This window comes from Olea europaea, unplaced genomic scaffold (assembly GCF_002742605.1).
Source record: "Olea europaea var. sylvestris unplaced genomic scaffold, O_europaea_v1 scaffold508, whole genome shotgun sequence".
NCBI classification, from domain to species: domain Eukaryota; kingdom Viridiplantae; phylum Streptophyta; class Magnoliopsida; order Lamiales; family Oleaceae; genus Olea; species Olea europaea.
The window spans coordinates 12,286-29,146 of NW_019263396.1; the positions used below are offsets into that span (position 1 = coordinate 12,286).

At 35.0% G+C, this 16,861-nt stretch overlaps 1 protein-coding gene across 6 annotated transcripts; it reads right to left on the reverse strand.

The window, feature by feature from the left end:
- Positions 1-12,208: 12,208 nt before the first annotated feature.
- On the reverse strand, positions 12,209-16,643 carry LOC111388586. 6 transcript variants are annotated; one of them, XR_002701601.1, is made up of 4 exons: positions 16,524-16,643; positions 14,249-15,129; positions 12,503-12,639; positions 12,209-12,379 (listed from the first exon to the last, which is right to left on the reverse strand). XR_002701601.1 is itself a non-coding variant. In XM_023013343.1 (4 exons), exons 2-3 carry the CDS (start codon positions 15,091-15,093, stop codon positions 12,603-12,605), a joined length of 882 nt encoding a protein of 293 aa, XP_022869111.1. In that variant the 5' UTR covers positions 15,094-15,129; positions 16,524-16,643; the 3' UTR covers positions 12,209-12,379; positions 12,561-12,602. The 6 variants fall into 6 exon arrangements, 2 of the variants coding, with proteins under 2 accessions (XP_022869111.1, XP_022869112.1); XR_002701600.1 differs by having other exon boundaries at positions 12,209-12,384; XR_002701603.1 differs by having other exon boundaries at positions 12,209-12,384; positions 16,454-16,625.
- Positions 16,644-16,861: the final 218 nt, after the last annotated feature.

Sequence of the window (16,861 nt, forward strand, 5' to 3'; positions counted from 1 at the left end):
TGGTTATTGTATATTCCTAGGGAATTCACTGATTTCTTGGAAATCCAAAAAGCAAAGTGTGGTATCTCGATCATCTGCTGAAGCAGAATACAGATCAATGGCTAGCACATGTTGTGAGATCACTTTATTAAAATATATTCTGAAGGACTTCAAATTCATTGCTCCCAACCAGTAACTTTATATTGTGATAACTAGGCAGCATTACACATTGCTTCCAACCTAATATTTCATGAAAGAACTAAACACATCGATCTGGATTGTCATTGATTAGAGATCAAATTGAAGCTGGTCACATCTCCACATCTTATGTTCTTACCCAATAACAATTTTCTGATATGTTCACCAAGGCACTCTCTTCCATCCCTCTCAAGTCACATTTATCCAAGATGGGAGTAGAGAATATCTATTTTCCATTTTGAGAGGGGGGGGGGGGGTTAAAGAGTATAGTGTATATAACGGGTATAATATATTGTATAGTGTAGTTAGTTACAACAATTGCGCATGGTTAGCTGCTGAATAATTCATTTCGTTGTATAGTTTGTTAAGATATCACTTTACCTATTTACCCTTTTGTCTTCTATATATTTGGACGTGTATCATCACTATGGAATGAGAAGAATTTTTGATTCATTTCTTGTACTATATTAGCTCTTTTGTCATCTTCGTTCTGTTGCCCTCACTTACAGTAATAACTATCAAAAATTGACTCATAACTTTCTTTCGACAAAAGTAGGAAAAAAAAAGAAGAAGAAGAAAACATTGGGGCAATAAAGAAGTGAACGAATGGAAGAAAAGGGGAGTGAAAAGAAGAAGAAAACAAAATAAAAAGCATCTTACTGTCAAGTCTTTGACATGATCACGATGGGTTAAAGCAAAAATGTTTTGCTGAAAGTTTCACTTTCTCGGTTTCCCATTTTGAGTCTTTGTGGTCACACAATCTGAATCATAATCACATTCTAAAATTTAATGGGTCTTGGTTTGTATCTGCATAGCCTCTGATTTGCACACTCTGAATCATGATCGAACTATTGTCCTTGCAGCTGCAGTTCTTAAGGTTTTTGATGCCACGGTCTTGAAAAATCTTTATTTGATCTCAATCTGATCTCCCAGGGCATGTTGGCTCGAGGAGGCACTTAGGTTCTTGGGGAAGAATTGTGGGATGGCAATTTAATGGTTGGCTGATATTGGGGAGTATGTGGAGGATCATAATGTGGCAAATGACAGGTTTGAAAAAGGTAGTAAAGTATGTTCAGGAATTGGAGGCGGGTGAGGAAAAGGGTCATCTCATTGGAGGTCTTCTTGAGGTGGCTTTGGAGAGCTTGGGGATGAGTTTCACCAACTTTTGACAACGAACATTGCTCCATTGCAAATGTCCTTTTTAGATGTTAGGTGAGCTAGCCTCCATTGCTCCATTAAAAAGGTTGACCCCAACCTTAAGGGCTCCCCACCGCCCCTGTCCTGGAGTATCGTGAGGGAGGTAAATCGCAGGTTATGTCTCCAAGGGTATAGAGTGGAAGACTGCTTGTACACTTGCACTTACCCAAGAGCCAAATCCAAGCCTCCATTGCTCCATTACCTTTACTGGTGGTTGTTATATAGAAGCTACAGGATATACTTGGGAGATTGATTGCAAACAGTCGAATCAAGAAATGCATATCTACTTATGTTGGAGGTTTAGAGTTTGAATGTCCATGCAAGCTTGAAAGCACTTACTTTGTATTATCTTGACATATCAGTCTCCGAATTCAATCACTTGTTAAATATTGAGGGCTATTGACCTCGATTTTCGTACCTCCAACGTGGTCAACATATTCCAACGCCTTTTACATCAATGTAAGCTGATACTACACACTAGGACAAACCATTAGTCACATGTGGCCTTTCTCGATAGTGGTGGAGTTGGCTGCATGTACTCCAACTATCAAGTCAGTTGACGATATAATTATTTAAGTATAGGAGGTGCTTTAAATGCGAGCCTCTTGTACATAAAAAGGTCGACTTTGGGAGATTTAAGTGAGATAGCAATAGCTTGAGAGTCTAAATTTGTATTACTTTTGGAATGGCACAATATGTGAATTTTTATAGTACAAAGAATGAATAAAAACTATTGGATGAGCAAACACGTGGCCTCAATCGGACGGCTAAGACCTTTTGTCATATGCATCAATCAATCATGTGCATTTAATACTAGCACCATTTTGCTATAAGCTTGTCATTAGGGTTTAGACTTGACTTGTTTGGTTGAATGAGGTGACTATGAAAATGAATTGTCACATAAATCATTTACCAAATAATGTGGAAGATCTTCCACTAAGTTCATAACATCTTCACTCCTCCAATGGGGGTTTGTTTTTCTATATAGGGTTGGTAGCAATTGGCTTCGACCTCCAGCGTATGGGTTCAGTCCTACATAGGTGTTTAGCCGGAGTTTCCTAGTGGGTAGAATGATGTAGAGTGCAAGCCTAGGTTATGCTGCCACATGGCCGTGTTTAGAGCCTAAACGCCGAAGGTGTGACAAAGGCTATGTCGATTTGGAGTTTTGTTGTGAAGCATTTGCTTGAAGCTAAATATAAACTTGTAACTATGTCTTTGAGAGGATGACATGGGTATAAGATACTTGGAAAAATTGTTGAATCGGGTCTATTAGACCCAATCTATAATTATGCGACCCATTGGGAACTACTCTTGGGTTTGACATGTTGGAAATATATAGAGAAATGAAGAAGAGACAACAAAAATGAAAATGTAATCACAAGTTGAATTAATGTCCAGAAATTTGAGGAAAACAAAATGGAAGGCTCGAACGCGTAATCGATGTCCTCAAACTATATTTGCCTCATCTCGAGATTGAATGAGATGCTTAAGAATCTTTGACAAACGGTTTGTAGAATTATAACAAGCCTTGTAAATGATTTAGCACTAAAGCATAAGTGCAATCCTCCAAAACGTTAAGAACACAAAGAAGAAATTGAGTATGAATATCAATCAATTGTTTGTTCTTTGATTTTGGAATGAGTATTGATCCCAAAATGTTATTCACATCATTTGGCATTAGATTTATCACCTATTTATAGGCCATCACCAAGTGTGCATGAAATGGTGCCAAAATAGGTTGAAAAGCCACCACTTTTGAAGTTATAACGGTAGAAAAAGGCTCCCAACGGTCATAGAAAATCACTATGCGACCGCATGAAGGGCCCCTTTAAATCTCGGTGGATGGCCATGCGGTCACATGACCAAAGTGCCATGCGGCCGCATGGCACAAAGTTTGGGCCTCCGTTTTTTCTTTATATTTCCACCGTTTGGTTTCCACGGCGGTTTTTCTTTGGCTTCCTTCATGTTGTTTCATTCCATTTTATTCCTTAATTGAATTTCGAACAACAATATAACAATCCCCCACTTGTTCAAAAATTTTAATAAAGGAATCTCATACTCAAATCATACGATACTCATGCATAAGATCTAGATATCTTTCAATTTGAATCTAACCATAGTGTAATCCAAACATAGTAAAGTCGGAATCAAAGGTAGCTGTAGCTTTGACCTAATTATTCCATGTGACAATATCGGTTCGAACACACACACAAGTACCTCGTGTTCTCAAGTTCCTCATATCTCGCTTAGTGCTGTTATGATCTTGCACTCATCCTATTCAACACATTTTTAAGAGAGAAACTCTAACTCTCACTTGAGGCAGCACCACTTCAAAATTTGTTTAGGTGAAATTCTTCCAGTACCTTTGTTACTTTTAGAGGTATTTATGTTTTAGCACTGAACTTCATTAAGAGCTTTAATGTTCAACCCTTACTTCAGTAACAACCAGCATTATTTTACTTAGGATAGGGTCATTGCGGATTTTAATAATGCTGTGACCATCCCACATATCGAATGACTTTTTTTTACCCTTTGAATCCATGGATTACCTTTTGAGTAATGACAGATAGGGTTGCTGCCATTGGTGGACATTTATTTGAAAGGAGTTTCAACCCCATCTTACTCAAAGTAAACGCCACTAAATCTCTATTTAGTGGTTTAATTAAAGGATCCGCTAAGTTCTCAATTGACTTTACATAATTTAGGAAAATTATTCCATCTTTGATTAATTTCCTTATGTAGTCATGTCTTGAACTCATATGTCTAGACTTTTCATTGTATGCTTTCGCTAACGTGGCTTGACTATCATACATGATAGGTATTGAAGACATACTCTTCGATCCCAAAGATATCTCATAGAAGAGATCCTTACGCCACTCAACCTCTTTCATAGTATCTGATAGTGCAACAAATTCAGATTCCATGGTCGAGTATATTATGCATGTTTGTTTATTTTATTTCCAAGAAACAGTACCTCCGCCAAGAGTAAACACCCAACCCGAGGTGAATTTACTTTCACCCGTGCTAGATATCCAACTATCATCGGTAAATTCTTCCAATACCGCCGGGAATTTATTATATTGTATTCCCAAGTTCTTGGTTTTCGTTAAATATCCAAGAACTCTCCCAATGGCCTTCCAATGATTATTGGTGGGATTGCTAGTAAACCTGCTGAGTTTACTTATTGCATAGGCTATGTCCAGTCTTGTGCATTGAACTGCATATATAAGACTCCCTATAACACTTGCATACTTCAATTGAGCAATCGCCCTTCCACTATTCTTTACAAGAGTCAAATTTGGATCGATTGGGGTACTATATTCCTTTAAGTTCAAGCGTTTGAACTTATTTATCACATTCTCAATATAATGTGATTGACTCAAATTGTAACCCCCACTAGTCTTTGTGACTTTGATACCCAAAATGGTATCCACATGTTCAAGATATTTCATTTTGAATGTGGAAGATAGAAACCTCTTCGTTTCTTCTATACTGTCCATGTGATTACTCATAATCAACATGTCATCAACATATAAGCATATAAATGTCACATAATTTCCACATACTTTGAAATATAAGCATTTATCTACAATATTATGCTTAAACCCAAATGATATAATTGCTAAGTCAAATTTCTCATGCCATTTCTTAGGTGCTTGCTTCAATCCGTACAAGTATTTCACCAACTTGCATACATTATGTTCATTTTTGGGTAGGAGAAACCCTTTAGGTTGTTCCATATAGACCTCCTTATCGAGATCTCCATTTACAAATACCGTTTTGACATCCATTTGATGAACATGCAAGTCATAAATTGAAGCTAAAGCGAATAATATCCTGATCGATGTTATTCTAGCAACCGGTGCATAGGTATCAAAGTAGTTAATTCCTTCCTTTTGCCGATATCCTTTGGCTACTAATTTAGCCTTGAAGGTATTTAAGGATCTATCAACATTATATTTTCTTCTAAATACCCATTTACATTCTATGGGTTTGGATCCCGGTGGTAGATCGACAAGCTCCCAAGTGTTATTGGACATTATCGAATGCTATTACGCGAAGCCATAGCTTCTTTATAAGTCTTAGGGTCAGATTCCACTTGTAGAATAAAAGGAATTGTCCTTACAACATTCAATTCATTTTCCTCTACCAAGTAGAAGAAAATAAGTTGAGAATCAATTTCATCCAGTCCCAAAGACTTCTCAACCCGAGTTCTCTTGCTTCTTCATGGTTCACTAGATTCATCAACGTCTTTTGAAGACGTTTCATAATGTGTTCCACTTGAACTAGGGATATTTTCAAAATTTTCTCTCAATTCATTATCCGAAGGCAATGGATCTTCAAAGAACTCCACATCGTTAGATTCAATAACCACATTGGACTCCAAATTCAGCAATTTATAAGATTTGCTATTATTTGCATATCCTACAAAGGCATACTTAATGCCTTCTGGACCCAATTTGGTCCTGTTAGGATTTGTGTTCTTGCTATAAGCAAGACACCCACACACTTTGAAGTATCCAATGTTTAGTTTTCTTCATTTCCATAATTCAAAAGGCGAAATCTTAGTATATTTCGAAAGAATTCTATTATGTATTTTACATGCACTCAACAAAGTTTCACCCCATAAATTAAATGACAACTTAGTATGAATAAGCATGACATTTATCATTTCTACAAACGTTCTATTTTTTCTTTCAGCCAAACCATTTTGTTCGGGTGTCCTAGATGCAGAACATTGATAAATAATTCCATGTTGTTCACAAAATAAATTAAATTCATTGGAGAAATATTCACTACCTCTATCACTTCTCAAAGTTTTAATTTTCTTTCCTAAATAATTTTCAACCTCGTTTTTGTATACTCTAAATATGTCAAAAGCTTCACTTTTATGTTTTATCAAGTAAACATACGTATATCTATAAAAGTCATCAATCAAGTAATAAAGTACCTATTTCCACCTCTACTTAACATGCCATTCATTTCACATACATTAGTGTGAATAAATTCTAAAATATTAGAAGTCCTTTTTACACTATGGTAAGGCTTTTTGATCATTTTAGATTCAACACAAATCTTGCATTTATTTTCATTATTTCCATCATATGAGATCAATTCACAAATTTTCATGTGTTTCATGGCACTTATTCCAACATAACCTAATCTAGTATGTCATAATGAAAATGAATCCACAACATAAGCGAAATCAGTTTTATTTATTTCATTGTCAATAGTACATAACGTGACTATTCCTTCACAAGAATAGCCCTTTCCAACAAATTTCCCGTTGAGGGATAATACAGATTTGCCGAACTCATAAACACATTTGATGTCTGGTTTTCCCAAGAGATTGCCACTAACTAGGTTTTTATTCATATCTGAAACATGTAGTACATTAGTTAGAGTAACGATTTTTCCAAAAGTGAAGATAATGTCTATACTTCCTTTTTCAATCACTTTGGATCTCACCTCGTTACCCATGTGGATCTCTTGGTCTCCATCCACTTCATTATATGTTTTGAATAAAGATTTATATACATGTACCGTGACACAAGTATCATACCACTAGTCGGGAACCTTTCCATTAATAGCATTTATCTCGCTTACGGTGGCCACAATCTTTTCTTCTTGGATGGAATTCACTTTACCTTCGGAGGTGTTGTGTTTTCGGTATCTACAATCTTTTGCGTAGTGTTTAGATTTTTCACAAACATAACATCCTCCTTTAGTCTTCTTCTTGGACTTGTTAAAGTTCCTTGAAGGCTTCCTCTTGTTGGATTTTGTAGGCAAATCAGATTTCTCAATAGCATTAGCTTTGGAAGTTCCTTCCAGAGAGTTTTCACTCTTGTCCCGCAATCGGGATTCTTCCTCAATCCAAAGATGTTTTTGCAATTGTTGTGAGTTTAGCAATTACAGCCCCTATTTGAAAGGTCTTCGGGATTTCAATCTTCACCGCTTTCAATTTATTGACAATCACTTGCAACTCATGCACTTGGGAAAGTTGGGGGATATTTTCTAAGAATTTAAAATCAAATACTTGGAAATTAAAAACTTCTTTGTACCTTCCTTTTCCGCCTTATACTTACTTACCAAAGCGTTCCAGATTTCCTTCGCCGAAGTTGTATTTGTATACAAATCATATAAGCAATCCGACAGTGCATTCAAGATATGACCGCGGCAAATCAATTCATCTTCTTGGCATTTTTGTCTCTCGGCCTTGATTGCTTCAATCTCTTCATTTGTGGGTTCCGACAAATGCGCCAATTCTGGATCAAAGATATAAAAAATCTTCAATGCTGTTAATAGGAATTTCAACTCGTCTTGCCATCGCGTGAAGTTCGTCCCTTCAAAACGATCCAATCGAACCAGATCTTGATTCATAAGTTTAATGGTTGCCATGGTTGTCTCGTTCTCCATCGCAGGAAAATTTAGTTTGAGATTGTTGGAAATATATAGAGGAATGAAGAAGAGACAACAAAAATGAAAATGTAATCACAAGTTGAATTAATATCCAGAAATTTGAGGAAAACAAAATGGAAGGCTCGAACGCGTAATCACTGTCCTCAAACTATATTTGCCTCCTTTCGGGATTGAATGAGATGCTTAAGGATCTTTGGCAAACAGTTTGTAGGATTATAACAAGCTTTATAAATGATCTAGCACCAAAGCATAAGTGCGATCCTCCAAAACTTTAAGAACACAAAGAAGAAATTGAGTATGAATATCATTTAATTGTTTGATCTTTGATTTTGGAATGAGTATTGATCACAAAATCTTATTCACATCATTTGGCTTTAGATTCATCACCTATTTATAGGCCATCATCAAGTGTGCACGAAATGGTGCCAAAATAGGTTGAAAAGCCACCACTTTTGAAGTTATAACGGTAGAAAAAGGCTCCCAACGGTCACAGGAAATCACCATGCGGCCGCATAGAGTAATTGAAGGGCCCCTTTAAATCTCGGTAGATGGCCATGCGGCCGCATGACACAAAGTTTGGGCCTCTGTTTTTTCTTTATATTTCCACCGTTTGGTTTCCATGCCGGTTTTTCTTTAACTTCCTTCATGTTGTTTCATTCCATTTTCATTTCTTAATTGAATTTCGAACAACAATATAACATGACATGGTCACATGGCTAGCAAACTTGGTCCAAGCAAACTTGTAGTGTAGTGTAAATCAATATATAAGAGTTAGAATTCGGAGCCAAATTTGACAAAATTCTACATTGAAAGGTAGGCAATATACATTATTGGATATGACGAGTATGAACTAAACCATCTAATTTGAAGTTCATCCATGGTAGATTAAATTTGGACCAATTAGTGAGTTTGACCGTATTTTTTTTAAGGTATGATAAGTTGTGATTACGAAATGTAAGGATAATGTGAGTATTGAGTTGTGATTTTTACGAGCGTTTGAATGCAAAATATGTTCGATCAACTTAAATTATAATTTAACTTTTACCAAACATGTGCTTAAAGGTCAAACTTTATTAAGGTTTGGTATAAAAATAATGCCTTTCAAGTCAAGGTTTTGTAAAGGGAATACCACATAAATCATCCATTTAAAAATCACATTTCAAATCTAACAAATTTCTAAAAATCTTTCAAAAATCAGGTGATGATTAAATTTATTAAATATTGAATTATAATATAATATAATTAATCTACTTACTCCACCCCCACCCACCTCCAACCCACACACCCATCACATCAAACCTTTCACTTTCTCTCTTCACTCCATCCTACCTTCGACAACTGTTCCGTTGACGGTTCCGGTAACAATTCCGACGACAGCTCCGGCAAGAATTCCAGCGACCACTCCGGCGACAATTCTGACGACCTCTCCGACGAATATTCGGCAACCTCCGACAACGACTCTGACGATCATTCCAGTAACCGCTTACCTTTCCGGTGACTACTTTTTTTTTCTTCTTTTTTGGCAATAACCTGTGACAAGTGCACATTGTGATCTGCGACCAATTCTATTGGATCTGTGACCTAATCAAGTAGGATGAATACGCATATGACCAATTTCAAATTATGAAATGAAGTTTGAAATTTCAAAAATCAAATACTATTAAAATTTTAGTTATGAAATATTTAATCAAAATTTTTTTTTGTAATTAAATAGGTTAAATTCACAAATCATTTTTCTTCTTTTTAGGCAATAACCTGTGACCTGTGTACATTATGACATATAAAATATGATTTTTAACTTGTAATTTGTTACCCTTGACTCGTACCATAAAATGTGACCTGTAAATTTGATCCGTGACTTTTACAAAATTACATGTGACCTGTTGTTATTGATTTGTGATCAATTTATACTAATTCGTGACTTATATATAATAACTGCGACGCGTGAACTCAAACCTGTGACCAGTGAATTGTGACCTTAACGACGAATTGTGACCCATAATGTATAAACTGACCTAATGTATTCATGACCAAAATTGTCTTTGGTGTGACTGGATGTGACCATGTTAGTCTAATTTGTGACTATATATAACCAAATCACATATGATTATAGTTCACACAAATTTGATCACAAGCAGTCATAACGAAAATAGATTTGGTCACTCATCACCATTCCCAAACACCGACAACCAAACATACACCACCTTACCAGAACCACATGTACTGTCGAGAACCATTGGAGCCGCACCACCAATACAACCTAACAGCATCGTCATCGACACAGCACCATGACCACCACAACCACCACCACCACCACCAGATTCAACAAAAATCACCATATCCACCGCCACTGCCACTAACAAAAATTAGTCACCACCATATCCAACAAAACAACCTTTGTATATATTAATCATCAAACACCTACAACAACAACAGTTTCTTTGGGGATTCCATACTGCAAAATAAATTGATCAAATATTTCATTTATGTCGAGCTCCATTTTCTTCAATTGAATCTCGGACCACGAGTCGATTGTCACAGATCGAACAAAGAAATGTCAAGGCCAAGATGCTTGCTTAAGTGCTCAAGGCACATGAAAAAGTCGTAGCAGATGGAAGCCTATTGCTGTATTACAGATTCTTTTGCAAGCAATCAACGCAAATCTTGCTTCTCAACTGTGATTGGAGCTCTTGCAACCAACATGAAGTTGCCATTGTTAGGTTTTGAAACGGATCTAAGAAATGATCAGATCAAGCGTTGTGTACGATTGAAATTGGGGATGAAAGAATGGAAAATATAAAAGTTTCGAGACTCTATGTGTGTGTGTGTGTGAGAGAGAGAGAGAGGAAATAAGTTTGTCACCAGATCCTCCGGTAGTCGAAAATTCACCTTAGAATACGCATAAGCTGGTGAGTAGAGGGTATGCCTCGCCGCACTGCAAGTCATCATCACTACACCTCGACCACCAACGAACCACCCACAAATTAGAAAAGGTTTGTTGAATCCACCAATTCCGGTTGTAGACTTCTTACTCTGCGGGGATCGGCTTTCTCCAACAGTTTTGCTCCGCCCTAGGGGTTAGGTGGGGTGGGTAGAGACTAGAGAGAGAAAATTAGTGATGATAGAGAAAAAGATACAAAGAGTGAACTGGAGAGAGAGGAGAGCTGGGTGTGGGACTAATCGGAGTGGGGATGGCGTGGGGTGGTGGATTTATTGTGCAGATTAAGATTTAATTAAATTTGTATTAATTACATTTAATAATTCTATTTACCACCTGAAATTTGAATTTTAAACTTAACTCCCATTGTCTATGAAAATTAATCTTTAATTGCAGGGTTTTATGTAATTTTCCCTTAAAACAATTCTCTCTTTAAAAAAAGGTAAGGAGTACGGCCCTCCTTGTATTGTAAAAAAAAATAACGAACTTTATTCTTTACATACAAATAGCATACGTCGATTCTTAAAAAAATTTCTGTACATTTGGTAAAGCTTTTTGTATATTATAAGTTTTGGGGCCTAGGATATTTGAATAAAATTGATGATAGATCAACTTATCTATAATTATATTAAAATATCACGTTAAGGAAAAATTATTTTTTGGACAATTTTAATCCCCACAATTCAATTACTTCAATAATACCTTATCTTTCATTATTCGATATGTAATAAATACTACAAAATTATTGTCATTTATAAAATTTGTGTTATTAATTATTAATTAATTAACATTTACATTAATCTAGATTTAATAAATTTTCACTTAATAAATTGTGAATTACATGAATCTAAAGTTATTATAGATGAATTTATTCATATTTATTAATCTAGAAATTTTAATGGATGTTTAAATTTATATATTAACAATTAATTTTTATATATCAAATGTAATTTAAAAAGATTACTCATTTATAGTATTTCATCACTACAAAAAAATTTGAATCATAGAAATTTAGTTTTGTGAAAATAATTTTCTTATATTAAATTTCTATGCTAAATTTTGTTTTATATAATTTGTCCGAAACATATTTAATCCTCCAACAAATTAGTATCAAATATTATTTTCACATCACTTATAAAGTATTTTAAAATAATGTGCAATCCAGTAAGCTTCAAATGACTTTACCAAACATACTCCACATAAAGTGCACATAACAAGAATCCCCAACCTAAAGCAAGTGTTTCATCGAAGCCATTCTATCGTTTGCAAAGACCGAACTTACACCAGCAACTTGTTCAAAAAATAAATTAGAAATCAAAAGCAGTATTCCAACAAGCAATTTACAGGACACTACAAAACAAATGATCGTAGTCTATAGAACAGTGACTGCATAAATCCCAAAGACCAACCCTCCTCCAGAAAGGAAATAATAATAATAATAATAATAATAATAATAATAATAATAACAACATTATGGAGCAAAAGAGGGAACTAATCATTGAAAAAACAAAGAGAATTTGATTAGATATGTCAATCTAAGAATTTTACATATCATTAGCTGCATGAAGATCGCAGTGCTTTTGAGTTTCGAGTGGTCTACCATTTGTAAGCCGTTTCTTCCATACATCGGTTTCAGTCAATTCTATTCTGTCCTACGAAGAAACATTGATAAAAATATAAAAACATTAATAATGAAGCTAAATGTACAACCTAAATCGGAATGTTGAGTTTTAGAAATAAACGTGATATATAAAAGTTGCAAAGTGATACCTAGTGTAATAGAAATTTAATTTCACAAGCTAGGTTCCATTTTACAGTAGACTATAACCTGCAAAGAGACGGACTGCACAGCATCCAGGATGTTGCATGCTTAATGAACATAAAAGCGCGAATGACGCCTTCGAGAACTGTGAGAAACCAAGTACATGGAAATCAGAAAGAAATTGAAAGTGAAGAAAACAATCGGAAAATTACGAAAAATAAAAGAGTCAACTAAAATAATCACTTGATTTATACCTTCTCATCTAATCCTCGATCTTGTGTTTAAGGAGTTAAGAATCAATATAAATGAACCAGAAATTAGTGCCCAAACTACCTTAATGGACAAGATCCAGATAAAGACATGTTTTAACTCTTTCTTGCTAATGTTCATGGCATAAATGCATTTCGGGGAAGAAAATTTATAACAGAAGGAAATGACTTCATTTTTTGCAAGATTATGCCATCTGCCATATCATTGCAAAGAAGAAAAAGGTATGAAGGAGCATATAAATCACTTTAGTCCCTGTTTGACAGCCATTATTTCAATTGTTTATTTCTCATACTCATTTTTTATCACACATTTACACAAGAAAATATTTTGCACGTAAAGGCAAAACTATTCTTTTCTTTTTAACCACAGATTCTCGAGGGGGCAAAAAATAAAAAATCTATTTAAAACTCCATTTTCTTGAAATAATGGCCAACAAACAGGGGCTTAATATCAGTCCTGACCTAAATTACTCAATTTGGATTTTCTCGGCTTTACGAAATCAAAATTAGAAAGATTATTTAATTAAATATAGGAGGCTCTATTTAGGGTAATTCAATTAAAATTAATAATTTTCAGTGGTCTCAAAGAATTTAAAGATTCTCAAATTATCCGAGTTGGGAAGTTATATGGCCTCAAAGGTTTACTAAATATTTGAGATGTGTCTCTTTATATGCCTTATCTGGAGAGATGAATGAATAATTATTCATCTTCCGGACTTGGAAGTAAAATTTTGGTAGATAGGGATCCCAACTTCCCAAGGATTGGATTAGGAGGTGTTTTGGATTGATCAGGTCTTAATGGTTCTCTTAATCCCATGCCAATATATTCTCAAATATGATATCCAAATATAACAAGAAAGAAGCAATGAAGATAACAAAATCCATTATTCGCAATTCTGTGCAAAATTCAGAAGATTGGTAGGTTAATATAGCAGTAACTTTTAATATATTTATCAAAAAAGAAATATATTTAACTCAAGACATCCCTTCACCAAAGTTTTTGAATGTGTGTGTGTCTATATATATATATGCATATGTACACACACACACACACACACACACACACACACACACATACATATGAGCTCATAAATTCTGATTCATATGTTAAATTAAAATGTCAACAATAAAGAGACTACAGATATTAGGCTTTATTTAATATCCAGGTGATACCTGGAATCCAATTCCTTTTTACATTAATTATCAGCTCAGTTTTAGATATAACCAAAAAAAGAAAAAAAAAATAACAATATCAGAATTATCAGGAGGCTTCATCACTTAGAATCACCCACTATAAGCTATAAGCAAAAGCTTACAACTATTCTGGTGTGTGTGTTTTGGAGGAGGTCATTATACAGCTTCTGTAGCTGGTGCAAATGCAACCAAAGAAATTAAGAAAGACTTATTAATCATGGATCCACAAGAATAAACGACGGCACATCACTAAAAGAGAAACTTATAGGCACATATACCAAAGTCACTCACCTGCGGTGATCTGCTCTTCCCCTTGAGATTCCACTTGCACTCCCAAACTCATCATCAGCCTCGTCTGCTATATAATCGGCATATTCTACAGATGTTACAGAACCCTCATCAGAGTTAGAAGTATCATAACTCAAATGACGGTTTCCTCTTCTAGAATCACCAACTCTTGATCTTCTCCTGTTTCTAGACGTCCTAAAATTTTCAAACACCTGATACAATATGCAAGATGTCCACCAGTTCCCTTCATCCCCAGGGAAGTCATCACATTCATCACCAGAGTTATCATTCCCATATTCTATCACATAATCACCCAGAACAACCCCACGTGGGACTTCTGAGTGGATAGTGCTCAAAACATCAATGATCTCAGAGGATTGCTGGAAATTCTCCCAATCAAGCTGTCGTGCAGGATCAATCTTTGAAGGGCATGCATGAGGATGCTCTAAGTGTGCATGTTTATGAAGTTCCATGTAGGTGCCCATGAATCCACATTTTTCCTCTTCACAACAGCGTTTCTTCTCGTCCAAATATGTACGAGCATTATGAACAACTACCCATCCAGTAACTTCTCCTCTACACAAGGGACACAGTGGTTTGCTGTCCGACACCAGATTCAAACAGCTAACGTTCTCCACAGAGCTTGGTGATTGGGAACCGGATAGCATCCCACTTGCTTGTTTAAAACGATCCAGACAATTTGAGTGCAAATGGTCAGTGTCACACACAAAAGGTCGGCATCCTTTTTCATACGATGAACACTGAAGAAGAACGCCATTGTGAGGAAAGTCAAGGCATATGGGACAAATGACATCATCCCAGTTGGGATACAACTCAACCTCCTCCATTCAAGTTGTGTTTGATGGTGATCCAACCAAAACTTTCTATGCACATGAAGAGACTAAATTATCTACTTTTGAAAAATATATGGCCAGAAATCAATATCAGAACAATGGATGATAGCCAAGCACATTGTCCAGCACAAAGTTCACAATCAGGTTCACAGAAACAATTAAAACAAGAAAAGAAACTGTGTCGAATGCTACAGGAGACAGAAGCTGACAGCACTCATTTAGCGGAACACTAAAATGAACAATTGAACATGTTCACTTTAAGAGCTTTTTAAGATGTAACTAAGTACCATAAAGAACTAACTAATAGCATAGAGAAATACCGGCGGCCACGAAAATTTAAAGATAAAAATAATTGCAATGAAACGGTGCAATCTTAGTAAATAATGAGATAGAATCAAAGGTCCTACCTACCATAAAAATATTAAAATCGTATTTATCATGCATTACATCAGCTCATTAAGGTCCTCGTATAAATTTCTTGCATCCAACACATACAGAAAGCATGGTCGTCATTCATTATGTGTTGTCGTTAAGGCCTACAAATCTAATGCACCTGATATATAGAGCTACTTTTACTCCATATATCCTTTATAACGATTTTTTATTGTGTAACTGTAGATCATTCATGTCACCACTTATCCAAATTCAGTTGGAAGGATAGATGTCGGTGGAAGAAACAAACAACAATTATCAGAGACATGCTTACATCCGCAATTAGTCAGAGGAACAGAGGTACAGCAAGGAAAGATCAAATAATTGAGAAATAATTAAAACAGTGAAAACAAATTCAAGGGAAGTTACATAATCCACTCATTACCTTTCTCTTAGAACGACTTTACTATTATTAATTTTTTAACTCAAAATCATTTTTCAAAAACCTAGCATGATTGTCAAAGATGCAAATTTAGGTGAACTTATATGCATTTCTACCAATATATATTAACAATTTATAACATTTTTTTTCTTTTGGGGAGTTACTTCACTAGTAATTGCTTCCCTAAACTTCTCACAATCAGTCTTTCCAAATCTACTTCTTTTTATGATTTAAAAAGGCCAAAAAAAAAAAAAAAAAAAAGAAACAAGAAAAAAAAGGGGTCTTCATATTAAAGTGCGTTAACTTTCTTGAGGTTCACAAAGAATTGACGTCAAATAAAATTGGGGGAAATTGGATGTAAGTTGAATCGATTTCCCCATTTCATACGAAAAAGCTCAGGACAGTTCGAAAATGGCACCCAATCAATCAGCCAAATACATATGCAAAAAGGAATTGGCTTTAAAATCATATGGAAGCAATAATTAAGCATCAATCAAATCCACTGTCCATAATAGTACTAAAAGTCAACCGATCCAAAACCTCGAAAAATCATGTGAACATATGTTCCCTTGCATAGATATATAGAGGGAGAGGAGAGATGGAGCAAAACCTGGTGAATTAAAGATTCTGAAAATGGTGCAAAAAGTGAAACGGGAGAAGATGGTGTGTCGTTGAAGTTTCAAGAATTTGTTGTGCCCTTTCTTGTTCACATCTGTTTAGTCAACATCACACGGCATATTTGAAAAAATTTAAATTAGGGCATGATGGAATAGGATAAAAAATTATTAAAAAAAAAATAAATTAAAACATCAAAATCAATAATTAATTTTAACAATAAATTTATAATTTTTATTAATTTTTAACAATATATTTATTAGTTTTTATTAAAATCTATTAAAGTTTTTATCAAAAACTTCGTCAAGAAGCACAAACATTTTCTGCTTTACT